The sequence below is a fragment of the Rhinatrema bivittatum genome, chromosome 6 (assembly GCF_901001135.1).
Source record: "Rhinatrema bivittatum chromosome 6, aRhiBiv1.1, whole genome shotgun sequence".
Lineage (NCBI taxonomy): Eukaryota > Metazoa > Chordata > Amphibia > Gymnophiona > Rhinatrematidae > Rhinatrema > Rhinatrema bivittatum.
The window spans coordinates 291,466,388-291,494,009 of NC_042620.1; the positions used below are offsets into that span (position 1 = coordinate 291,466,388).

At 45.7% G+C, this 27,622-nt stretch overlaps 1 protein-coding gene across 1 annotated transcript in view; it reads right to left on the reverse strand.

Annotated features, from left to right (window-relative positions):
* Positions 1 to 27,622, reverse strand: part of PRRG3 (proline rich and Gla domain 3) — a 127,110-nt gene that overhangs the window by 8,170 nt on the left and 91,318 nt on the right. The window contains exon 3 of the mRNA XM_029607352.1: positions 23,995 to 24,155. Coding sequence (XP_029463212.1) covers positions 23,995 to 24,155 — 161 coding nt within the window. The remainder of the gene's footprint in view (positions 1 to 23,994; positions 24,156 to 27,622) is intronic.

A 27,622-nucleotide genomic window follows, 5' to 3' on the forward strand; every position in this document is an offset into this window, starting at 1 on the left:
CAATCTTAAAAGCCAAAATACATAACAGTCTACATACTATAACGTAAAATACCTTGCGACGGATAAAATAATAAAACTCAAACAAATCAAGAGTACCTAACCATGTTGGAATGACTTTTTAGTTAAAGGACAAAGATATGATTTTAAATGCATAATTTTGGGGACCAATGATTAAAAATTTAGCGGCATAGTGAAAGTGCAAAGTGATTGCAAACTTGAAGCACATTGTTGCTTGTATGAATATACCAACAGAATATTATGAATTTGTTCCAGTGAATCACAGTGTGTTGGAATGTAAATTTAATTTTATAACAGTAGAAAGTTTTTAGATAGTGCAACCCTTTCGTCCTATACGCACTGAACGACCCACTCGCACTGTCAACAAAGGCACCCTCTCCATTCCCCCTTTGAAAAAAGCCCACCTCTCCTCTACTAGGGACCGTGCACTATCCATTGCAGGCCCTAAACAATGGAACGCCCTCCCTACCACTCTCAGGCTAGAGCCATGTTACGCCAAGTTCAGAAAAAAACTTAAAACATGGCTCTTCCGACAAGCCTACCCTGATTAAGTACACCGACTTCTGCAAGTATCTTGCCTACGCCTTGTATATTCCTGTAAATATTCCGTTGCAGTTTTTATTTATTGCTTTAATTCCTCCACCTCCTGCTCTTTGTATACTCCTCCTTGTTCGCCCTCCCTGTTCATTGTAATTTCTACCTTTAAAGTTACATTGTAAACCGGTATGATTATGCATACTAATACCGGTATATAAAAGTTTTTAAATAAATAAATAAATAAATAAGTAAAGGAAGAGGGGATGATTGGTCATATAAGACTCTGCTTTGAATTCTTAAGATATTAAGAGTGCACTTCAATAATTCTCAGGGCTCTGAGTTCAAGGGGTTTGTAATTTATAGATTTTGGTGTTTGAAGTAACTTATAAAACATTAAAAATAGTTTTATGTAGATATATAGAATAAAAAAAAAATTGAACACACTGTAAAGCGGAGTTGCTTACCAGTAATACCGGTAGGTGTTCTCCAAGGACAGCAGAATGTTAGTCCTCACACATGGATGACATCATTAGATGGAGCCCTGATGTGGAAAACTTATGTCAGAATTTCTAGAAGTTTGATTAGGCACATTGAGCACCCCTAGCATGCCCTATATCACGATTCCACGCGGGGTCCTTCTTCAGTCTCGTAATATAGAATTACAAAAAAATAAAAAATTGGAAGAAACTCAACTTTGCGGGGTGGTGGGCGAGTTTCCCGAGGACTAACATGCTTATCTATTACAAGTAAGCAACCCTGCTTTCTCAGAGGACAAGCACATGTCCTTGCACATGGGTGAATCCCTAGCTACAGGTTGCTCACCAACAAAAAAGGGGACCAACAGATCCCTAACAAGGTACTAACGGGCACAACACCACCAGTGCTGTTGGTAACAGAGGGGGAGACAGCCTGAATCCAAACAAAGGGCCCTAGGCAGGAGATTTGGGTTCTACACCTCAAACATGTTCCGAAGGAGAGACTGGCCAAAGCTACTGTCATGTCAGCCATCCCTATCCAGACAGTAATGAGGAGCGAATGTGTGGCGAGTACTCCATTTCACAGCCTTGCAGATCTATCTCCTCCACAGGAACTGCTTGCAAGTGGGCCACTGACACTGCGATGGTTCTGACAGAATGAGCCTTGGTATGACCCCCAAGATACAGTCCCACCTGGGCATAACAGAAGGAGATGCAATCTGCTAGCCAAATGTATAGCGTCTGTTTGGCAATAGCAACGCCCAACCTAGTCTTATCAAAAGAAACAAAAAGTTGGGGGGACTAATCTATGAGCTTCTATCCACTCCAGATAAAAGGCTAAGGCTCGCTTGCAGTCCAAACTGTGCAGTGCTCGTTTCCCTTGATGCAAATAGGACCTGGGAAAGAATATTGGCAGGACGACTGACTGATTAAAATTGAAATTCATCATCACCTTAAGCAGAAACTTAGGGTGTGTACACAAGACCACCCTGTCATGATAAAACGTAGTATAAGGCGGATAAGTCACTAAGGCCTGGAGCTTGCTGACCCTACACTGAAGTGACAGCCACCAAAAATATGACCTTCCAGGTCAGGTACTTCAGATTACAGGTGCACAGCAACTCAAAAGAAGCTTTCATCAACTGAACTACCACCACATTGATTTCCCAAGACACAGTGGAAGACCTTTCGGGAGCCTTTAATTGAAACAGGACCTGCATGAAATGTACAAATATAGGCTGTACAGAGATGGGCGTACCATTGACACCTTGGTGGTATGTGCCAACTGCACTAAGATCAACTCTAATGGAGTTGGTTTTTAAGCCAGTTTTCGATAAGTGCAGAATGTAATCAAGCAGTTTTTGTGTGGGGTAGGAGAACTGATCTAGGGTCATCTACTCACATCACACAGTGAACCTCCTCCACTTCAGTCCATAGGTTTCAGTTTTGCTCCCCCATGTGGGAACAGGCAAATGCTGTATGCTAGTTGCTTATCTCTCCTTTCTAGAAGCCGCCAGGACCTGAGACATCCTCAGAAAGATCAAGTGGCTGTAACCTCTCAACTTTCAGGCTGTGAGTGACATGGGCTGGAGGTTGGGATGCCGCAGCCTGCCTTGGTCTTGCATGATGAGGATGTCCCCAGACTGATCCACCTCTGGATGGTCAACTCCTGTAGGAATGGAAACCAGATCTGTCTTGGCCAAAGAGAGGTTTTGAGGATCATAGTCCCTTTGTCCTTGCAAAGCTAATAAGGAAATCAGAGAATACGCGTACAAAAGACCCTTGCACCCAATGACAGGTGAGGGTGACTGAGGCTGATTTGCCGTCTGATATGTACAAGGAGCAGAACTGAGGCACCTTCCTGTTGCAGGGGTACACAAACAGATCTACATCCAGGCTCACCCAGAGGCGTTACAACCGGTTCACTCCCCCCAGTCCAGGGACTACTCATGGGGTCTGAATGCTTGTTTCAAGCCTGTCCACTACCACGTTCTCCATCCCAGCCAGGTACATGACCCTGAGCACGATCCCGTGGGACAGGGCCCATGACCATATCTGGACAACTTCCTGACACAGGAAGTACGATCCCATGCCTCCCTGCTTGCTGACATACCAAATGGCTACCTGGTTGTCTGTCTGGATCAAGACAACTTTATTGGCAACGATCTCTGAAAGCCCATAGCGTGTACCTTATCACCTGAAGCTCCAGGAAGTTGATTTGACAAGAATGTTCCTGAGCGAACCAAAGATCCTGGGTACTGAGACCATCTACATGAGCTCCCCAGCCCAGGGTGGATGCATCCGTGATTAGGACAATTTGAGTGGGGAAACTCCAAAACAAGGTCCCCTGATCCAGATTGGAAAGTACCCGCCTCCAGAACAATGAGTCCAGGAGAGACAGGGTGACTCGGATGCAATCCTGAAGGTTCTGAGTGGCCTGGTCCACTGTGATCTCAGGGTCCATTTGGCTCTGCGCATGTGTAAACATGCCAAGGGAGTAAAATGGACGGTTGCGGCCATATGGCCTAATAGCCTCAACATGTGCCAGGCTGACACTTGCTGGCTCTGTTGAATCTTTGCCACAATGGTCACCAAGGCAACGGCCCTCTGGCGAGGCAGAAAGGCCTTGGCTTGAGCCATGTCTAGGCTCAAGTCCAACTGAGGCGATGGGCTGAGACGGGACTTAGTTGAGAACAAACCCTAGTGACTCCAAACACCCAAATGGTCAAGCGCATGGACCCGACAACCCCTGCCTGAGATGTGCTCTTGACCAACCTGGAAAACACAGGACTAAATAACATCATTCAGAGACACGTCTCTCAACGAAATACGAGAACAACAAACAAATTAAAACTCAACATTCCAACAATTTCAACTGCCAAACATACTACTGTAAGAAACAGAGCCATCTCCATTGCAGGCCCTCACCTCTGGAACTCTCTACCAGAGCACCTAAGACTTCAAAATAACACTAAAACCTTCAAAAAAGATCTAAAGACCTGGCTCTTCAGACAAACCTTCAAAGACGGGATCGGTTAAACTACCCGTTACAATCATCCTACACCCATACCCTTACGGACACTTCAATCTTATATACATATCACTAATCCCTACCATTACAGTTATTTAAATCATATAATGATACTCTCAATATACCACTAGAAAACCTGCTAACGCCAATCCATTCGCATCCACTGTCACAACCAGAGCCATAACCTGTCCTCTGCTGTTAATTTATCCTAAATGGTGAATTACCAACCATCTTGTTATTGTGTTATTCCTCGTTATGTTATATTGCTGTATCTCGCTATATCTCATTATATCCAAAATGTTGTATTACCAATCATATCGTTTGATGTAAATCTTGGTCTATCAGTTTACTGTAATGACTTTTCATATGGTTTCTACACATGTATTTCATTGTTTCAAATGTAAACCGGAGTGAAGGCCTCTCGCTAAACTTCGGTATATAAAAACGAACAAATAAATAAATTATCCAGATACGGGAACACATGCATGCCTGGTCTGCGGAGGTGCACTCCCACCATAGCCATGCATTTTGTGAAGACCCGTGGGCATACACGAGTCTGAACAGCAACACCCAGTACTGTGTTCCCACCAGAAATTGGAGATATTTCCTATGACTGGGGAAGATCTCAATATGAATGTATGCATCCTTTAGGTTGACGGAGTAGAGCCAGTCCCCTTTTTACAAAAGGGGGATCAAAGTGCCCATCATGAACTTTTCTCTTTTTAGAAACTTGTTCAAGGCCCTTAGGTCTAGGATGGGACACAGTCCCATCCTAGACCTAAGGGCAGATGCTCCATCCTAGTCCTCTTTGTAATCAGGAAGTACCTGGAGTAGAATCCCCATCCTCTTTAACCTAGTAATTTGGGCTCCACCGCTCTGGCCATTAAGAGAGAGGAGAATTCCAATAGTAGTACCTCCTGATGCACTACTGGCCCCCAATATGGGCACAGAGGGCAATTTGATGGGACACCCAATAGATTCAATTGGCAGAGAACCCACTGGTCCGAGGTTACATTGGGCCACTGGTTCGCAAAGAAGTGCAACCTGCCCCCGACCAGAAAGAGTTCATCGTCCAGGATACGGGCAACAGGATTAGGTTCTCTATGGCCCAGTCAAAGCCCCGTTCCCGGAGTTGACTGAGGAGCTGGCTGGGGCTTGGAGGCTCTCTGTTGCCTGGGATGGCCATGGGAGCCCTGATGATGCTGACGAGGCAAGGAGGCGGAGGATATTTCTTTCTATGGCGATAGAAAGACTTATTTGGTCCCGGTCTCAATGGCCTGCTGAATGAGGAGGATGGGTCCGGAGTACTGGCAGAGGGTCTCATGGTGGTCCCTAGGTTGGGTCACAGCATCCCTTACCCTATCTCCGAAGAGATTCTCTCCAGTACACAGCACGTCCTGTACCTCTGATTGGAGATCAGAGGCCTACAGTCATGCCATTCTGTGAGCGCTGATTCCTACTGCAGAGACTTTCTATGCCATTTCAAAAACATCACATGTCACACGGACCTCGTGTTTTTCACACTTCAGGCACTTGTGCACCAGTGACACAAGGGTGTCTTGCTGCTGTTGAGGCAGCTGCTCAGTCACCTCCTGAACCTGCTTCCAGATGTCCCGCAAGTACTGGCTCATGTAGAGCTGGTAGGCAGCAATGCGGGCAATAAGCATGGTGCCTTGGAACATCTTCTTCCCAAGGGCATCAAGGAACAGGTCTGAGAGCGCCTGGCCCTCTTGAGAGCGGATTAAACCACCAACTGGTGAGTTAGCTGATGTTTATTGAATCCGACAGTCTTCTGGATCAGGGGGTGTTCCCATATCCTCAGCAGCAACTCCTTAAGGATCTCATGTATTAGGACTGCCACGATCTCCTTAAGAAGCTCCACGAACTGGAGGATCAAGTATTTTGTGCTTGGCATCCTCCTGTTAAAAGTTGAAACAGGATGGCCTCCACATACACCCTTCACAAACTCTGTGAAGATCAAGTATCAAGGTGGGGATTTCCTTCACTCATCTGGAGAAGGGTCTGATGGGAAACCATCAGAGCTCTTGGAGGTGGACTCCATTGGATCATCTCCCCAGGGTTCATAGGGACCCTCATCCTCATTGTAGGCTACAGGGGATAGGGCCCTAGGGGCTCGGCCTTCGTCCAGAGATGCAGGCACCGGTAGAACTGGAGGGGGGACTACAGGCTTCTGTGTTTCTGCCGACCTCTGTGGAGCTTCCTCCTCAGAGGAATCGGCAACGACCATCATAGGGTAGGGGGGAGGCCTTTGTGCCTTGCCGGGCAACGGTGTCCCGCCAATGGGCACCAGTTGGGTCGATAATGCACTGTTGAGTATGTCTAGTTTCTCCAGCAGTGGCAGGATGATGGGCAGCACCGGCTCCGGTGCCTTCGGATACACAGGCTCGATGTCCTGCAATGCCCAATCCATATTTCAGCTCCTCCTCAAACATTACCGATGCCAACATCGACTGGGAGGAAGGAGGGGTGGCTAGATCTTCTCTGGACCCATGAGGTGGATCGGCGACCAGAACCAGGACCGGTGGAGACTGTCGCAGACCCCCAAGCACAGATAGAGGATGGGCCCTCATAGCCACGGGGGCGCTTTGAGGGTATTACGGCAAAAGCCAGGGCATCACCACACCTGGCATTGTGCATCAACAGGAACCAGTGCAGATGCTTCTTAGGCTTCCCTCAATGCTTGGCCCGGTCTTTCCCCAGCACCAAGGCTGAAGACTATGAACCTGGCATCCTCAGTCCAGAGGAGATCAACAACAGTCGGTCTCTATCGCACTTATCGCTGACGGCACAGATGGAACCGACAGTCCTGTTGATGTTGATGGCATTGTGTCCATCAGTGAGGCTCCAAGTTCCAACATTGCTGATGCTGCTAATGCTGATGGCTTGGACTTCCTCGACCCAAAAAGCCAATCCATCTTATCAAGTCGAAGCAGACGTCCCTTTAGGGTCATTTGGGTGCACAAGCAACACCCCCAGATGTCATTCAATGCCCCCAAGCAGAGGGCACATATCTCATGAGAATCCGTAATGGACATGGTCCTCGGGCACCAGGGGCATCGATGAAAACTGGACATGGCCATGATGACATGACAGAAAAGGGGTCGTAGACACTAAACGATGGTGGCGGCTATTGATGTCCAGCAGGTACCGGGTCACTGCTGCTGCAGGGGAAATCGACCACAAAAGAAAACTTACCAGAAATGCCCCAAATCCCAAGACATTACAGGGAGGCACTGAGAGGGATCTGGCAATTGAAAGATACCAAAGAAACCACAATGAAAAATAATTTTTCCACTAGGCCAGAAACAGCCAAAATACGTTCAGACTGCAAGATTTATAGCTCCGCAGAAAAGAGGAGACTGAAGAGTTATCCCGCGTGAATACAGGGTATGGGGCATGCTCATTGTCCCTAGTCAAAGTTCTAGAAACTTTGACATAAGTTTTCTGCATTAGAGCTCCATTTGATGATGTCACCCATGTGTGAGGACTACCATCCTGCTTGTCCTCAGAGAATGAGATCTTTAGTCACATCCCGAAACTCTGCCCAAAATTTTCTACTTCTGTCAGACCATCTCCTCCTGCCCCTTGGAGTTGGTGTCTCCAAATTTTAGCTTTAGCATGTACTGAGGGGTCCTTCCTGGGAGGCAAGGTGACTGCAGTTGTACATGCTCAATAGAGCATGCTAAAAGTTTCTGTAATCTTTGAAATAAAATTTCCGTGCCGGGCTCCGTATAATGACATCACCCCCATATCTGAGGACCGTCATCTTGCTTGTAATCAGAGAAAAATCAGGTACTACAAAAATGAATTTACAAAATTATATGAAAAGCACCATGCAGCCAAAATCCAGTAACATTTCATTTATCGTTTTGTTGGTTTATCCGTCTCTTTTATAGCATATACTGGTGTGCAAATGCACTATTGTATCTTGCTGCAAGAACACAATAATATAATTATATACCATTAAAATGTCCTCCTTTTATAAAAGGATGTATAAAAGCATTATTATGAAAATGAATGTAATGTTACGCAGAACAGAAAACCAAGCACTAAAGGGTGCAACAACCTGACAAGGCTGGTGTTTTATATTTTTAATTTTCAAACTAAATTACAATACAATAATACTCTTGGCTTAGGAAAAAGATGAATCATCAATCAAAATATCAAAGGAAAAATTACTACTTACCTGATAATTTCCTTTTCTTTAGTGAAGAGAGGTTAATCCACTCAGTGGGTTATGCACCTCTACCAGCGGATGGAGATGAAGCAAAGCTGATGTCACGGTATATATACTCCTGCACAGACATCAGCCCACCAGTATTCTCTGCAAAAGTCAACTGTGGACAACTAAACAATACATGATCATAACCATTAAAGAAAACCAATCAATCAAATAGTCAGTTAATAGGAAAAGCAACTTTTGAGGTCAGACAAGGAGTGTAATATTACTGATCTAGGGACTGGATCTGACATTTACAAGTAATCTCCTGAAACGCAGCCACTCAGGACGACAATAGCACTACTATCTGGCAGCCAAGGATGGGAAGGTGGATTAACTTGTTTTCACTAAAGAAAAGGAAATTATCAGTTAAGTAGTAATTTCTCTTTTTTTTAGCATTCAAACAGGTTAATCCACACCAGTGGGATGTACCAAAGCCACGCTCAGCAGGTCAGGAGGCTGCCCATGGTCCGATCAACACTGCACACCCAAGGCTGCATCCTCCCGGGCTTACACATCCAGGCAATAATGCCAGGAAAAATTGCATAAGAAAGACCACATCGCAGCACAGCAAATCTCAATGGGAGACAACCATCTAATCTCCGCCCATGATACTACCTGAGCCCTAGTGGAATAAGCCCTAACTTGACTAGGAAACGGCTGCTCAGCATCCACAAATGTGGTCGTGATAACCTCCCTAAACCAGTAACTATCATAACTTCATAACTCACGACGATGGCTCACCCTGTTTACCCTCATCGTGGAAAACAAACAACTGGTCCATCTTCCTAAGAGATTTAGAAACCTCCAAAAACTTCATGATATACCACTTGACATCCAAAGTCTGAATCAGATAATATTCGTCCACATCTCTCTCCCTATCCAGTGATGGCAGGGAAACAGATTGATTCAAGAGAATATCCGAGACCACCTTCGGCAAAAAAGACTGAACAGTTCACAGCTGAAGCCCCCAGTGTCACTTGTAGGAACAGTTCCCGTGCCCACAGTTCAGAAATTATTCATGCAGAATACTGTCCTCAAGTAAACAACATCAAGGAGAGACTACGCAGAGGCCAAAGGGTGGGATCTGCCAGAAAATCCACAGAAGCACCGGCAACGCAAGGGAGAATGAAGACGCTTCACCTCTTTCAAGAACCCGACCACAACCGGTCAGGCTGACGAGGGTTCTCCATTCACAAGACCTTGGAAACACAAGAGTCACTTCCTGTACCTTCAGGAATTAAGGGCAAAGCCCTTAATCAACCCATCCTGCAAAAAAAAAAAAAAATCCAAACTGAGCGGAATATTAACCAAATGAGGATTAACCCCCTCATTCCTCATATCAAGCCTGAACACTCGTCAAACCCAAACAGTCTAAGGAAGTGGAGAACTTTCACGCTCGAAGCAAGGTGGAAATCGCAGCAGTGGAATATCTACACTTCAGCAACCGAGCCCTCTCAAGGGCCACACCATAGAACAAACTCAAGTCAGATCTTCTAGTAGAATAGGTCCCTGCCGTAGCAGATCCCTGTGGTACCGGTAATCAGAGAGGAGAATCCCACAGGAGCCTCCGCAGATCTGTATATCATGGCCTCCTGGGCCAGTCTGGTGCCACCAGAAGCCCCAACCCCATGTGTCCCTCAATCTTCCAAATCATTCTGCCTAAATTGGACCATGGGGAAAAGGCATATAGAAGCTTGCCTTCCAGGCACTCCTGCACGAGGGCATCGATGCCCAAAAAATTCATATCTCTTCTGTGACTGAAGAAATGAGGAACCTTCACATTGTGTTGTTGTTGCCAGCAAGTCTAGAAACGGGAAGCCCCAGTGGTCCACTATAAGCTGGAACGCTTCATTTGACAATCCCATTCTCCTGGGTCCAGAATCTTGTCTGCTGAGAAAGTCAGCTCTTACATTGTCTTTTCCTGCAATGTGTAAGGCTGAGATCTCCTGAAGATATACCTCCACCCATTCCACGAGTTGGGCTATTTCCTGCTACACTTACTGGCTCTTGGTCCCTCCCTGGCGATTTATGTAAGCCACTGTCGTCGCATTGTCCAACATCATTTAGACTGCTCGACCCTGCAAGTGGTTGACAAATCGCATATATGCTAACCGAACGGCACAGGCTTCCAGCCAATTGATACTCCAGAGATTCCTCTGTACTCCAGCATCCCTGTGCTGTCAATTCCTGACAGTGAGTCCCCCAAAACTGAAGGCTTGCATCTGTCATACACACTTGCCAGTCAGGTGTTTGTAGGGGAATGCCCTTCATTAGGTGATCCGCTTGCAACCACCACTGCAGTTGGATGCTGATCTTCACTGGTAACTGAAGCCTTATCGAGTAATCCTAAGAATGTGGACTCCAACGTGTAAGCAGTGTTCGCTGAAGAGGATACATATGCACCCCTCATCCCTGGAACCACTTCTAGGGTGGCTGACATCTCACACCGTTGGGCGTATTGTTTGTGTCAATAGTCGCACCTGCACCATCAGTTTCTGAATGCAGATACTGGCAGAACACCCTGCCTTGCTTCATGCTGAAAACGACTATAGAGATACTCCAGTGCCTGGAATGGCTGCAGATTGCTCTGGGCCAAGTTCACCACTCAACCTAGTTCCTCTAGGAAGGAGATCACCTTGTGCGCAGCCTGAAGACTTTCTTTCTTGGCCCAAACTAGTTAATCATCTAAGTACGGGTGGACCAGAATGCTATCCTTTCGCAATACTGCAGCTACCACCATCTTGACCTTAGAGAAGGTTCTGGGCACGGTGACCAAACCGAAGGGTAGCATTCAAAACTGATAATGTCGCCTCAAAACAGCAAAATGCAGAAAACAGTTTAATGCCCCAGCCGGATGGGAATATGCAGATATGCCTCTGACAAATCCAGAGACTCAAGAAACCTCTGACTATACTGTCATAATCAGCGAGCATAAGATTTCCACTCGGGAAAGTGTCACTTGCAAAAGCCGATTGATTCCCTTGAGATCCAAGATGGGGGTGAAAGGAACCCTCCCTTCTTGGGTATAATGAAATAAATGGAATATTGACCCGTATTTTCTTGCAACATGGGCATTGGGATCACAGCCCGCAGGCTAAGGAATCTCTGCCAACGTACATTCCATTGCCTGTCTTCTGCAGAGAACCGCAAGGAGACACTGTGAAAACGTCCTGAGAATTGCTAAGAAACTCCAAAGCATAGCCATCTCTTATCTCCAGAACCCACTGGTCTGATGTGATTTCGACCCACCTCCGTTAAAAGGGAGAGACAGGCGACATTATCTTCTGTTCCAGGAGGGTGGGTCGGCACACCAGCCACTTGAGCCCGCACCCTGTCTGGGCTGCCTGGGATGAAGGACAAACATTCCCAAAGGTCGGGCCCTCAGAAAAGCCACTCCTCTGTAGGGCTGAAAACATTGGAAAACCCCTAGCACGGCTTCTTGTGCCAAAGGAGCGCGGCACCTGCTTTTAATCCTCTGTTAACCTAGATACTGGGATTCCCCCACTTATTGGCCTTTTTTTTTTTTTTTTTAAACTCACTCCCAAACCAGAGTGATCCTTTAAAAGGCAATTTTGTAAGATTATACTTTGAAATTGTATCGGCTGACCATTCATCAGCCATAGCTGATGCTCAACCCTGCTTAGCTTTCAAGATCAAGGGAGATCGAGCGCATTCAGGGCGGTTTTCTGTAGGCCACTGCCCTAAATTCAAACCAGACTTACTGACTCCCTGAGAGAAAGGCAAATAAGAATAATCCACCTGGGAAACCAAAAGAGGCCATCTGCAATTCATTGCCATGCATCAAAGACCTGCTTAAGGATAGCCTCAATTCTATCCTGCGCCTCCTTCAAGCTGCTCCCCTTCCACATGGATAGTTGTCCACTTGATGAAGGCACACACCAGCGCATCCACTTTTAGAATGCACAACTGTTCTCTCTCCGCCTGATCCAGGGGGTAGTGTTTCCAAGGCTCATTCCTCTTTAAAATTAGCTTATTTATTTATATGGTTTTTATATACCGATGCTCTGGATCACTCACATCAGTTTACAGCATAAAATATTACAAAATTTAAATACAGCATAAAATACATCAATGAGAATATACCTTTGACATATAAAATAAATAAATAACCTCTTAAAACAAAAAATCAAAGCAAATCAAATAAAATCTAAAATCTAAAACATAAAACACAATAATAAAAGATTCAATAAAGTCCAGCGATAACCATTACAGTCCATTCTTATTCTCTTCTCCAAACGCTTGTCAACAAAGTTATATATTACTCTCTTTCGTATCTTCAAACGCTTGCCTAAATAGTCATGTTTTGAGATTCTTTTTAAAAGGCTCCATTCAAGATCAAACTATTCTTGAACAACATTCATAATGCTTTACGCAAGGAATCTAAATGGGATTCTTCTTTGGCTCAGACACTGAATCAGCACCCAGCAGCCCCAGCATCTACAGTGTCTGGGAGATCCAAGTTGGCAACTCATCTTTATTAAAGAAACGCAACACTGTGCTATACGGCTCCAACCCTGAAAGAATTTCCCATCCTCCAGGGAGAAAAGTTCACCGTCATCATCAGTGCCATCTGGTCCCAATCAGCATGACCCACAGGAGGTCTAGACATACTCCAATGCTTACCCACTGCAATAGGTGTGCGGGAACCACAGTCTACTATCCTGAACTCTTAGGAATACCATGCGGGGCCTAGCCAAAAGGCTGCTCAACCGCCAAGCTGTTTTGCCACAGACTTGTGCATAGAAAAGTGCGTGAATGCCGCCGCGGTCTACATAAAAACCAGGGGGTATCAGTCCTGCACCCACTGAGTTGCCTTACCCTGACGACGAACCAGTTAGGGGAGCCCCACAACCAGGTGAAACCTCTGACAGGTCCCTCTCTGGTCTCATTGCCGCATCATGCTGGGAAGGGCAGGCTCAGTAAAATCAGCTAGAGATAACTCCCCCTGAGCCTCCAAGCAGTGCTGACACAAGTTAGGGGGAACGCCAAGCTGAAATGGCTGAATATGGCAAGCAGCACAAAAGTAAATTCTGTTAACAGCACGCTACCAAAGTGTCTGATAATTGTATGCTCAGCTGCGTGCTGCACAAGCAAGCCTGGATAGGGCACCCAAAACCAAGCTCTGTCCAATAAGCGCATACTACGGATGCCCAAAATGTAGACACCCAATGCATGGCCATGTAGATGCCTACCTGAACACCCACCCAGCAGATTTACACATAGAAAAGCATGTGAATGCCATTGTGGCCTACCAAACGGTGTCTAAACAAAGCTTGAGAGTGGGGCCTAGCCAAAAGGCTGCTCAACCTGCCAAGACTCCCCATGTTCCCTTGGAGGCAGCAATGGACGTCGGATTGGTGCACCAAGGCTCGGAGACTAGAAGGGGAAAGGAAACCCTCAATTATTATTATTTTTTTTATTACTCTTTACCTGAACTCAGCCTGTCCCTACTGAGTATAGAGTTGGTCTCCGGCTGGGGGGGGAGGGGGGGAAGAGGGCAAAGGCCTTCACCGCCACACTTGACTTCCTGTACCAGCTAGCCTCTCAGCTGTTTCTCTCTCCACAGCTAAGTCCATGCCAGAAAACCAGCTACCGGACCAAGGCACTCTGAGGGATGGATCCGCAGATATCACCTCAGGAAACTCAACTAAGGGAGGAGCCATAAGGTATCACCACAGGAAAGCGGGGCAAATTAATTTCTTTTTTTCTCCTTTATTTCTTATTAATTGTTTTAAGCAATCCCCAGTATGGAGATGCATGTTCACCATCTGCTAGAGATGAAGAATACTGGTGGGCTGATGTCAGTGCAGGGGTATATATGTCGTAACTTCAGCTTTGCTCCATCTGCATCTGCTGGTAGAGGTGAATAACCCATTGGTGTGGATTAACTTGTCTGAATGCTAAGAAAAACAGTATCCTAAGAAAACAATCATTGCGTCATCATTAAACATAATGGGGAGAGAATTAAAGGAAAAATTTTTGAAAAAGAAATGCACAATTTAAATTAATAGGGCTTTGTGAACTAAATGGTTAAACAATCAGAAAGCTGACACTTCCATTTTGAAGAAAAACTTCTGATTGGATGGTATCCGTAAACACATTTAATTCCAGAAACTTTAATTAAACATTTGCAGAGAAATCTTAGTAAAAAAGAAGCACCAAGGGTAAAAACCCTTGGTTTTTTCAAAAGAAAAAAAAATTCTCCTCTTGGACTGTCTCTTCTTTACAATATCTGGAAATACTGAAATAGCTTGTCCCATAAAAAGGGCACTCTTCAAGGGAGAAAAACAAAAAAACGCAAAGTCCATTGTTTGTCACTTTAACAAAAGCAACCACAGGTGCAGCTTTCTCCACATTCTAGACCTCTGAAGAAGGTTGTTCCATCCAGCAAATTCTGAACCTCAGTTCCAAAGGAAACTTTTTTTGTTTCTGTAATCTCTGGAACCATCTCTTTAGTGACTTTTAGAAACTCAAGATACATTTTTTTCAGCACTTCAAGTGAAATTAGTGAAGAGACAGGGAAATTTAAGAAACCTTGAATTGAGACATCCGAGATAGTTCTCCATATTTTCCAGCATCTGGTATACTAGTTGAAAATCTTTAATCAGCGGCATCATTTTCTTGAATTTTCATATGCTGAGTTTCCAAAATCTTTACCTTTCCTGACTGGTCAGATAATGCTTGAGAATGACTTAACAGAAAGTGAGAGTCCCTGAACCATACCAGAGAGATAATCTAATCTAGCAGACACTGATCCAACTAGCCAATAAGAAACCACAAAGTTTCTAGCTTGAAAGCTGCAGGTATAGAAATTGGTAGTTAAGAACTGATCCCAGCTCCAGGAGGTGCAAAAGATGAGGTCCCACCTCTAAAGTCATAGGAGTCTTCCCATCCCCAGTGATGTCAGGGAAATGCAGAGTTGCTTACCTGTAACAGCTGTTCTCCTAGGACAGCAGGATGTTAGTCCTCACACATGGGTGACATCATCCAATGAAGCCCAGCACGGAAAACATGTCAAAGTTTCTAGAACTTTGACAAGGCATACTGAGCATGCCCAGCATGCCATAATTCATGAGGCCACGCGAGGCCCCTCTTCAGTCACATAACAGAATTATGATAAAGAAAATAATAACCAAAAGGAGAAACCAACTCCGTGGGGTGGCGGGCAGGTTTTGTGAGGACTAACATCCCGCTGTCCTAGAAGAACATCTGTTACAGGTAAGCAACTCTTTCTCCTAGGACTAGCAGGATGGTAGTCCTAGAAGAAACCGGTGTGATATCTCAATTGAGATCGAATATCAGTATATAAAAATTTTAAATAAATAAATGGTAGTCCTCACACATGGGTGAATCCCTAGCAACAGGCTTCTCCCCAACACAAAAGGGGACCAGCAAGTACCAACCATGCGCCAATGGGCACAACAACCACAGCTCTATTGGTAACATAGGAGGAGACAGCCTGATCCCAAACAATGGGCCCTAGGTAGGGAGAGTTGGGTTCTTTCCTCTACTGGCTCCAGAGGACAGAATGGATGAATATACTGTCATGTCTGCCATCCTATCCAGACAGCAGTGAGATGTGAATGTGTGGAGAGAACTCCATGTCACAGTCTTGCAGATCTCCTCTACGGGAACTGCTTGCAAGTGGGCCACCAACGTTGCCATGGCTCTGACAGAATGAGCTTGACATGACCCCCAAGATGCAGTCCCGCATGGGCATAACAGAAGAAGATGCATTCTGCTAGCCAATTGGATAATGTCTGTTTGGCAAATGGCAACTCCCACTCTATTCCTATGAAAAGTAATAAAAAGTTGGGTGGACTGTTTATGGGCTTCTGTCCTCTCCAGGTAGAAGGCTAAGGCTCTCTTGCAATCCAAACTGTGCAGGACTTGTTCACCTTGGTGCGATTGGGGACTGGGGGGGGGGGGAAAGAATATTGGCAGGATGATCGACTGATGGAAATCCAACACCATCTTAGGCAGAAACTTGGTGTGCGTACAGAGGACCACCTTACGTGATAAAACTTCGTGTAAGGAGGAAAAGTCACTAAAGCCTGGAGCTTGCTAACCCTACGTGCTGAATAACCGCCATCAAAAATAGGACCTTCCAGGTCAGGTACTTCAGATCACAGGTATGCAGCGGCTTTCATCAGCTGCACGAGCACTACGCTGAGGTCCCAAGACACAGTGGGAGGCCTTGGGGAGGCTTATGTTGAAGCAGGCTCCACATAAAGCGCACAACTATGGGCTGTACAGAGATGGGCTTACAATCTACACTATGGTGGTAAGCACCGATTACACTGAGATGGACCCTAACAGAGTTGTTGTTGTTTTTTTTTTTTTAATTTTGCGTTTTCAAACAATCTTGATAGCAATACACGCATATCAGGGTTATTAGGAATAACAAAAGAAATACAATACCCAAACTTTTTCACAGGTAAATCTGTTAACTTGATTCTAAAACAGGCAAAAGAAAATTTACAATCTTAATTTTAACCCATTATAAGGAAATCCAGGAGGAGAATCATTATAATACTGGGAGTAATATGTGGAATTTTTTTCCTTTGGAAAGAAAGAGTGAGGTATAGCAATTTAACACATTTTTAAACCCCAAAACAAGTTTCAGGTAGAGCTATGATTACCCAAGGAATGTGTGTCTAGGAATATTCTCAACTGTGATGGATCGAAGAAAATATATCTCACATTATTTAATCTAAGAATACATTTGCAGGGATACCGTATGGTAATCTGCGCACCTATACCCCTGCCCTCCTGACACATTGCCAAAAATATTTTTCTTCTCTGCTGAGTCGTTTTCGTCAAGTCTGGGAACATCCATAGCTTATACCCCAAGTGCTTCTTTTCTCTATTTCTTAAGAAAAGTTTCAGGATCATGTCCCTCTCAAGAAATTCTGTTAGATTTCCAGCTTCTAGATTTGGAGGTTGATTGCATTGTCCTTCCTTTCTCTCTGTTTTAATAAAGTAGATTTTTATTATAGTTGGTATTGATTCTTTTGACAGCAACAGAGTTTCCATCAGGTATTTCTTACATTGCTCTAATGGCGAAATTAGAGCAATATGTGGGAAATTTAAAATTCTTAAATTTCTTGCTCTCAATTCATTTTCCAGGTTTTCAATTTTCCTGGAGCTGGTCAATTCTCCTTGTATTAGGGTATTCTGTGTGGTTTGTAGCTGTGCTACTTGTTTTTCCAAGACTTGTATCTTACTTGACTGAGATGTTAATAAAGGTTCAATTTGACAAACTCGTTGTTGTGTGTCCGCCATAATCTTTAATAGATTCCCAATAGCAGATTCCAGGGAGGTGAGAGTCTTCCATACCAATTCTAAGGTCACATTTTGAGGATTTATCTCAGTTGTAATAAAAGAGGAGGAAATAGCTCTTACCGCTCTTTCTTGTCGGCGTCCCTTCCCCATTTCTGGGTCCGCCGAAAGGCCTTCCAACGCCAGATATAAAGAGGCTGTCAGATTCAGTTCCAGATTTCTTTTTGCACTCGTTTCCAGCTTCAGCTGTTCCATGTGCTGCAATGAACTTTTACATCCGACTGCAAAAGCGAGCCGTTCCACTTCTGAAGGCTCCCTCCCGAGAGACAGAAAATCACTTGGCAACTCTGGTCGAGCGTTCGGTCCTGGATCCTGCATCGGGACTGCTCGCGGCAGTGAAGGCGTTTTGGGAGCCCCAGGGCTCAACGATGTCATCATATCCAAGGGCGTTAGGCCCAGCTCCCCGCCAGGTGCCACAGCGGATCTCCCCTCTGGGGCTGAATTTGCCATTGGTACGAAAAAGTTCTCTATATTCGTTTGAGAAAGGGCTTGAGTCGGGGTGGTCAGGATATCCACCCGGAGCTTACCCTTTCGCTTCGTATGAGGCATGTCTAAATCAGATAATCCAAAAATCAAGAGAGCTCCTCAGCACACAACCTCTCTGTCCAACAGAGTTGGTTTTTAAGCCAGCCTCCAACAAGTGCAGGAGGTAATCAAGCAGTTTTTGTGTGGGACAAGAGAACAGATCTAGTGCTTTCTGCTCACGCCACACGGAAAATCTCCTCCACTTCAGCCCATAAGACTTTCTAGTGGAAGGCTTTCTAGAAGCCACCAGGACCCAAAACACATCAGCAGAGATACCAAGCAGCTGTAGGTTCAGTCTCTCAACATCCAGGCTATGAGCACCAAGGTCTGGAGGTTGGGATGCCAAAGTCTGCTCTGATCCTGTGAATTGAGATCTGGGGAAGTCCCCTGCCTGATTGGTTTGTAAGAGCAACTCCTAAAGGATTGGAAACCAGACCTTTTTCAGCCAATGAGATGCTATGAGGATCATAGTCCCTCGGTCCTGTCGAAGCTTCAGAAGAGTCTGTTATTAGAGGAATTGGAGGATATGCGTACAGAAGACCCTTGTCCCAATGGCGAGCAAAGGCGTCCAAGGCTAGTTCGCCACCTCGCCTATACGAGAACAGAACTGAGTCACTTTCCTGTTGCAGTGGGGCGCAAACAGGTCCATTTCTGGAAATCCCCAGAGACGGAAGATCCATTTTCTATCCCTTGGTCCAATGACCACTCGGGTCTGAAGGCACAACTGTCTGCTATTACGTTCTCCGTTCTGGCTAGATACATGGCCCTGAGCACCATCCTACAGGACAGGGCCCAGGACCTGATCTGGACCGCTTCCTGACACAGGAGGTACGATTCCGTGCCTGCCTGCTTATTGACATACCACATTGCCACTTGGTTGTCAGTTTGGATCAGGACAATTCTGTTGGACAGCTGATCTCTGAAAGCCCATAGGAGCATACCTGATTGCCCAGAGCTCCAGGAAGTTGATTTGACACTGCGCTTCCTGGGCGGACCATAGATCCTGAGTGTGAAGCCCCTCTACATGGGCACCCCACCCCAAGATGGACACATCCGTGATGACAATTTGGGTAGGGGGAGCCACTATGACCTTAAGGTCCACTGGGCTCTGTGCATGTGTAAATGTGCTAAGGGAATGACAGGGACAGTTGTGGCCATGTGGCCCAACAGCCTCAACATGCAGCGTGCTGAAACCTGCTGGCTCTGTTGAGTCACCACCGCCAAGGACACTAGAGTGACCACCTGGGATCACAGCAGGAAGGCCTTGGCCTGAGCTATGTCTAGCAGGGCTCTATAAAGTCCAATTGAGGTGAGGGGCTGAGGTGAGACTTCGAGTAGTTAATGATGAGCCCTAGTCACTGGAAAGATCTCGATGTGTGTGTATGTATCCTTTAAATCGAGGGAGCATAGCCAGTCCCCTTTTTACAGGAGGGGGAATTAGGGTGCCCAGGGAAACTATCTTGAAATTTTCTCTTCTGAAAATCCTGTTAAGGCCCTTGTGTCTAGGATGGGACGGAGTTCCTCCATTCTCTTTGGAATAGGGAAGTACAGGGAGTAGAAACCCTGCCCTCTTTGCCCTGGCAGTTAAGAAGTGGAGAGCTCCCGAAGCAGTACCTCCTGATGCACTATTGGCCCGCAAGACAGACACAGAGGGCAATTTGGACGGATATTCAATAGTTTCAGTCGGTACCTCTGGTGGACGATGAACAAAACCTACTGGTCTGAGGTTACACTGGGCCACTGGTTCGCAAAGAACTGTAGCCTGCCCCCAAACGGGAGGGGGGGGGGGCATCCAGCATATCGGGTATGGGTGGCTGGCTCATGCTCCCTACGATCCAGTCAAAACCCTGTCTCAGGATTTAGCTGGGGCACTGGTTAGGGTTTAGGAGCTCACTGCTGCCTGGGCTGGCAGCGAAAGCTCACTTCTGGGCACGGGAGCTAGAGGACAGAGAATAGTACTTCCTCTGCTCATGTCTCGCCAACCTCCTGGCTGAGAAGGGCAGATCTGAAGTGCTAGAGGAGAGTTGCTGGATGGTCTCATGGCTGTCTTGCAACTGAGCCACCTCGTCCCTACCTTATCTCCGAGGAAATTCTCTCCTGTGCACGGCAGGTCAACGAGTTGTTCCTGTACCTCTGGTCTGAGATCTGAGGCCCACAGCCATGCCATTCTGCGGCCGCTGATTCCCACCTCAGAGACTCTAGCTGTTATCTCAAAAACATCATAGGTGGAGCACACCTCGTGTTTCCCGTATTCCAGGCCCTCATGCACCAGCGACATAAAGGTGTCTTGCTGCTCTTGAGGCAGTTATAAGGCTGCCTCCTACACCTGCTTCCTGAGGTTGAGAGAGTATTGGCTCTTGTAAGGCTGGGTAGGAGGCAATGCGGGCAATGAGCATTGCCCCCTGAAAAGCTTTCCTCCCAAGGGCATCCAGCACTCTGTGATCCCATCCCAGGGGTGCGAGACATAGTTCCAAGAGCACATGGCCTTCTTGAGAATGGATTCAACCACTATCGACTGGTATGCCAGCTGATGCTCTCAAATCTGGAAGCCTGTTGGATGAAGTAAACCCCATCTGCCTTCCTGTTAACAGTAGGAACCGTGTGGGGGTGCTCCCAAATCTTCAACAGCAACTCAAAGATTTCATGCACCAGGACCATCACATTCTCTTTAGGAGCCTCCACAAACTGGAGGATCTCCAGCATCTTGTGCCAGGCAGTCACCTCAGTCATTAATTGAAATGAGATGGCCTCCGCCATCATCCGCACAAAACCTGCGAAGGTTAGGTCCTCAGGGGGAGACCTCCTTCACTCCTCTGGAGGTCAGGGTTCCGAGGGGAGACCCTCAGAATCCTCTGAGGAGGACTTCGCAGTGTCATATTCCCAGGGATCACAAGGCGCCTCATCCTCACTGTAATCCACAGGGGATGGGGCTCTAGGTACTGTGCCTTCATCCAATGACATGAGCACCGGTGGCACCAGTGCCAGACCCAGCAAAGCTGAATGGGAGGGTGTAGGCCGCAGTAGCGGCACCTGTACCGAAGGGTATCTTCCTCACAGGAAGCAGCGACACCACCACATTGGGTTGGGGAAAGCATCAGTGCTCTGCCAGGCACAGATAGCTGCCCGGAAACCGAAACCAGCTGGGTCGGTAAGACACCGATAAGCACATTGAGGCGTTCCAGCAGTGGTTCCAGCAGGGAGACTCTGGAGACAGATACTGTCAGTGCCACGGCTCGATGCCCCAGAGGGCCCGATCGACTGCCAGCTGGATTCTGTGCTCTAACTCCTCCTCGAAGGTTGCCAATACCAAAATGGACTAGAAGGTAGGAGTTTTGGCCAAATCTTCCTCGGAGCCTCGAGGTAGATCAGTGACTGACACCTGGACCGGTGGAGACCATCACAGACCCCCCCCCCCAACATTGATGGAGGATCAGCACTTCTCGCTGCAGGGTCCCGTCGGGGGCATCATGGCAAGCGCTGGCGCCAATCTGAGCCTGGCACCATGCATTGAAGGCAACCGGTGCCAATGTTTCCTTGGCTTCCATCAGTGCTCGGCCTGGTCTTTCCCCAGTGCAGAGGTCGATGATGACGAACCAGACGTCCTCGACCTGGAGGAGACAAACAATGGTCGGTTCCTGGCACCCCTATCCACTGGCAGCACCGGAGTGGAGGGCCTCGCCAGTGTCGACGGCTCATTGTCCATCGGTATGGTTCCTTGGTCCTTCAGCGTTAATGCCACCGATGCAGATGGCTCGGATTTGCTCGCCACAAAGAGCTTCTCCATCTTATCGAGGCAAGCTCAACATCCCATCGGGGTCATTTTGTTGCACATGTGGCACCCCCGAACGGGCTACAGATGCTGGCGGGCACCAAGACACCACTGCCATGGGAGAACAAAGCAAAATGAAACTTACCGAATTGGCAAAAAAACCTGACTGGGAAGCGAGGGGAACTAAAGAGGGACCCGAATCGAGAAAACAGTGAAAAAACACCGATGAATCAATGCATAGTTTTCCACTGAAACTTTTTTTTTTTTTGCTAAAGAACACAAGCTCACAAACCAAGATGCAAAAGCTCTGCGGGAAAAGAAGGGACCCCGCGTGGATTAGGGCATGCTCAGTGTACCTAGTCCTAGAAACTTTGACATAAGTTTTCCATGCTGGGCTCTATCAGATGTTACCCATCCTACTTGTCCTAGGAGAAAGTATCTGCTCAACCCCACTGGGAGAGTCTCCAGACAAATACAGACTTGCACTTGGGGAATAGGCCCAGCAGGGCTGAAAAATGACGGCCTCATCTTGAACGGGGCTAACTGCTCAAGTTCCTTAGTTTCTGACATACCTTGTACAACAAAGAATTGTGGAATCACCTATTGTGAAGTTGAGGATATACTGATGGAATAGGTTTTGCACTTCCCTCTCTCTCCTCAATCGAACCACAAAAAACTGTGGCGAGACAAAACTGTACACAGGGGCCAGCTTATTTGGTGCGCCAGTGGTGGTGCGCTACTGCGTGCCTCCTTTTATGCACCAGGTAGCTACAGAAGGGGGATGGCAACCTCCAGTGAACAGACAAGCTGGGGTGCATTTCCTCGACTTTCTCCAAGGTAGGAGCTGCTGCATGCCTCCTTTTATGCACCAGGTAGCTACAGGAGGAGGGGGATGGTAACCTTCGGTGCAGACTGCTGGATGACGTTTTTCTCCATAATTTCCCTACGACTGGTGTTTGTTTTGACACAAACATGCCTGCCTGGGGGGGGGCTGTGGGGAATATCTGTAATCTACACTCTGTTTACAAAGCAGCCACATCTGAGTATAAAACCAAAATTATTTTAGACTTGATTTCTCCACAATACTGGTATATACAGTTTACTCAAAATTATAAAGATGAAAATACACAGTGATAGTCTTAATACATACCACTTGATTGGTTCAATCAAATTAATGAATGGATACCATCCAATCAAAGCCCGACTACAGTATATTAGGCAATGTTTTGTTGTCAGTATATATACACAATGTTTGAATTCTGCGATTTCTTCAGTGCTGTGGAGAAATCACATTTGAAGCAAGTTTGGTTTTGTCATGCTTAGATGTGGCGCCTTTGTAAATAGTGTCTGGATTTCAGATATTCCCCGAGGCAGGCAACTTTGTGTCAAAACACCAGCAGTATCAGTTGGTGCACCCTGTGGTACTTGATCTCTTAATCTTGTGTATGTGGCATTATAGTCATTTTCATAATAGATATTTTCACATAAAAGTTTTCATGAAAAGGAAGATGTTTTAATGGTACATAATTATTATGCCCTTGCATTAAGAAACAATGGTGCCTTTGCAACCCAGTATATGCTACAAATGAGAGATTTAAATAGACAAAAAGAAAAAGGAAATTATTATTGTTTTTTTGGCTGGGTGGTGCTTTTCACATAATTTTATATATTTATTTTTATAATACCTGATTTTTTTGTATAGAAATTTTCTTTTTGTCATAATTGATGTTTGAGTGGTTTACTTTTTTGAATTCTGATTTCTACCCATAGATTTATTTGTAATCTGCTAGTGGAAATCTGACAACTAAGGCAAAATTGAATTCCAACATGATTTTTCCAGAGTTGTCCTACTGGTAATTTGTACATTTGGCTGACTGCATGGCTTAATGTATACTGGGACACTTATTATCTCAATGCATTGCGACACTTGCACTGCTCTTCACTCATTTATCATTGGGGTCCATTCTAGTTCTCCCCATCAGGTAACTCACACCCAACAAACCCTTTCATCCCCCCTCTGTAGAATCCTCACCGTTTTCTCTTTGTTCTCAAATACTTCTTTGACCTCCTCATAACTGCAGATCTCCTCCATGCACTCCCGTTCGATTGTCCCCTGGCGGAACTCTTCCAGGAACCCGTTCGCTCGTGGCTGTCGTTTCAAAACTGAGTGAGCATCCTGGGACCCAAGAAACACTACAAGATATATAGAAGTGAGTGAGACTTAATTACCTCATTTCACTACACAGCATATTGGATCTAGGCTTTAAATAAAATAAAAAAATGTGGGTACCTAAAATGGTATATCCGTCAGAAAACCATAAAATAGGGTAACACCACAAATATTTTAAATGATTTGAAAGATGATTAATGTTGCAAGCTTTATTACACAATTGCAAAGAATATCACAATTATTCAAAGTTATTTCACAAAATAAAATTGGCACAACAAACACACACATATTTATCAATTGTCCTAGTCAATCATTCCTCATTCACACCGCTTCTAAACTCTCAGTGTTATGCATTTATAACATGTATAGATATCGACATACAACATTGTCAAAATATATACAAAGTGCTTGTAATGGAACAAAAACATAATTGCACTACCAATAAGAAGCAGAAGGCATAGTTTATGGTCTTGTACTTTAAATATTTAACGGTTCTCATTAGGTAGAGTTCAAGCAAGCAGGGATTTCAGAATTAACAAATAGATATACATTTTTGTTTTCAGACAATGGAAATTCACACATGATTTTGCTGCATTTAGCAAGCTGTTAATTAACAGTTGAAGTCTTGAAACACTGAATTCGTAAACTGACATATAAAGGTTAGACAAATGTTTGCTTAAAAAGATTGGTTTGAAAAATCTTTTATACAATATCTAGATTTATTTATTTATTTATTTAAAGCTTTTTTATACCAGCATTCATGATAAAATCACATCATGCTGGTTTACAGGAAACAGGGGAGTGATAACATTGAACGAAAAACTGGTGTTGATAGGTAGAGAAGAAAGTTACAATAAAACAAGGGAAATTAGAACTTGGAGAAGAAGAAGAGTAGCAGGAATAATTTAGGCCATAACAATGAAAAGAATAAATTAAATTAATTACATAGTGTTAAAATTAATTACATAGTGTTGATGGGAAATTTACAAGTGGTTGTAGTATGTCTGGAGAAAATTATGAGATAGTTATGAGATACAGGCATCAATTCCAATATTGTGTACAACATTTAATTTCTCTAGTACAGCGATTTTCAACCGGTGTGTCACGACACACCAGTTTGTCACCAAGCACTGGCAGGTGTGTCGCGGCTCCCAGTGTCCCACTGCCCCGGTTGTGCTTCCTCCATTCTTCCTGCCCCCATGCAGGCCAATCGGAAGCCTCCTCCCTTCTACCTGCCAGTGGGAGTAGGAAGAAGGGAGGAAGCTTCTGATTGGTCAGTGAGGCAGGAAGAAGGAACATAGCATAGGCCGGGGGTGGGGTGTTGGGAGGAGTGGCAGTGTCGAAGCGAGGCCGCCACGGGAGCTCATCCCCGTGGCGGTGAAGAGGAAACCAGACCCCAATGAAACAAGGCTCATCCCCATGGTGGCGAAGAGGAAGTGTGACCCTGGACAAGCAAGACCTCAACAGGAGCCCATTGCTGTGGCGGCAAAGAGGAAGCCTGACACTGGCCAAGCAAGGCTGCCACGGGAGCCCATCCCTGTGGCGGCGAAAAAGAAGTCCCGCTCGAATAAAGCCATGGCGGAACTAGAGCCCATCCCTGCAGCAAAGGAAGAAGAGGTTTGGCGGTGAGGCCCGGTGCATGCATGTGAAAATGGGAGCCTGGGTGAGGGCTGGTATGTGTGGGTATGAGTTGGTGTGTGCTGGTATGAATGGGTGCGATAACATTTGTGTGAGTTTGAGCTTGTATATAAGAGCGCATGTGTGTGATTGAGAGAGACTGGTCAGGGAGGTGTTGTGTTTCTGGGTGAGAAAGATTGGTCAGGAAGATGTCAATTTAATTATTGGGTATTATGTAATCTGTCTGTTTTGAAATGTTTAATTGGTATCTGGACAATTTTTAAATAATTTTTATGAGTTTTTAATTGTTGGATGTTATTCTGTTCATCAACTGTTTTGAAACATTTATTAGTATAGTTTTACAATTATTTCTGCGTGGGGTTCTATAGCAGCTTGGCTTATTCTGTTTTCCTAATAGGAAGTATATTGGTGTTTAGGGCCTGGTTTAATATTTGTAGTGTTACCTTTTCATAGGTAGGGTTGTTACTGTTGAGTGCATGCCATAATGCAGGTGTAACTTTGTGCAGATTAGTTTGTGTGCATTATTGCAGATCCTGGGACTATGTTAGGTGCTATATTTGTTTCCATTTCTCCAGGTTTGCACTACATGCAGAGTGGCTTTTTTGGTTTTCCATTCCAGTTTCTATCTCCGTATTTATAATTTGTGGTCTTTCTGTCCTTGGTGAAGGTCGGCTTTGTGTGTGACCGAGGTGAGGTATTTTACTAGCATGTAGGCATTTGTATCAATCTTATTTGTTGTGTTTTCTCAATAGGATATGCATTAGTGGTAAATTACTGTCTTTTCATAAGGAAGGCTATTGTACCTAGTAGTAAAGGGAGTTTGTTTTGCTTTTACTGAGATGTCATCAGAACCAGAATATCTTTTTTGTATGGTGAGTTGTATGGGTAATGCCCTAGTTCTGTTCTGACCCATTGTTGGTGGGGTTGAGGGGGTTCCCGTGGATGCAGAGTGTATGTTTACATTTTTCCCCCTGATGGTCACATGTTCAGTGTGTCACACATGTGAGAACCATCTGTCAGGTGTGTCCCGCCCGAAAAAGGGTTGAGAACCACTGCTCTAGTAGAATCAACAATAAGAGATCGAGTCCTCTTCACTGAATACAGTATCAATGCAAGAATGGTTATGAACCATATTTTCCGCTGAGGAAGCCTGAGGCAAAACAGAAGCCTTTGTAAGGATAGAGAGAATACAGGATATAGCAGAAGCAGAACAGAAACTACAGAAACATTATTGTACAGTCCTGTGAAACAATTACAAAGTATCCTTTCTTGTAGACTGTGATTCAACTATCTCCTTTTTAATGACTGTATTTTCGATGTGACTCATTTGCAATTCACAAAGGGGTAGATTTTTAAAGTTATGCGTGGGCGTAGATTTTATAACATGCGCGCACTGCCTCGCCCAGGTTATAAAATCCAGGGTCTGCGCGCCGAGCCGAGCAGCCTGCCTCCGTTCCCTCCGAGGCCGCTCCGAAATCGGAGGCGCCTCAGAGGGAACTTTTTTCCTGCCCCCCCCCCCACCTTCCCCTCCCTTCCCCTACCTAACCCACCCCCCAGCCCTAACTAAATTCCCCCCACCTTTGTAAAGAAAGTTACCCCTGCGGGCTGCTGGTGCACCATTTCCCAGCCCGGGGGTTGGTTCGGAGGCCTTGGCCACGCCCCCAGAATGCCCCCGGGCTGCCACCATGCCCCCGCCCCCAGAACGCACCTGAATGCCGCGCCGCCCCCAACACACCCCCTGACACGCATCCCGGGGCTTTGCGCACGCCGGCGGCCTATGCAACATAGGCGCGCAAGTCTCCTGCGAGCGTAAATCTGGCTGGATTTACGCGCGCAGGGCTTTTAAAATATG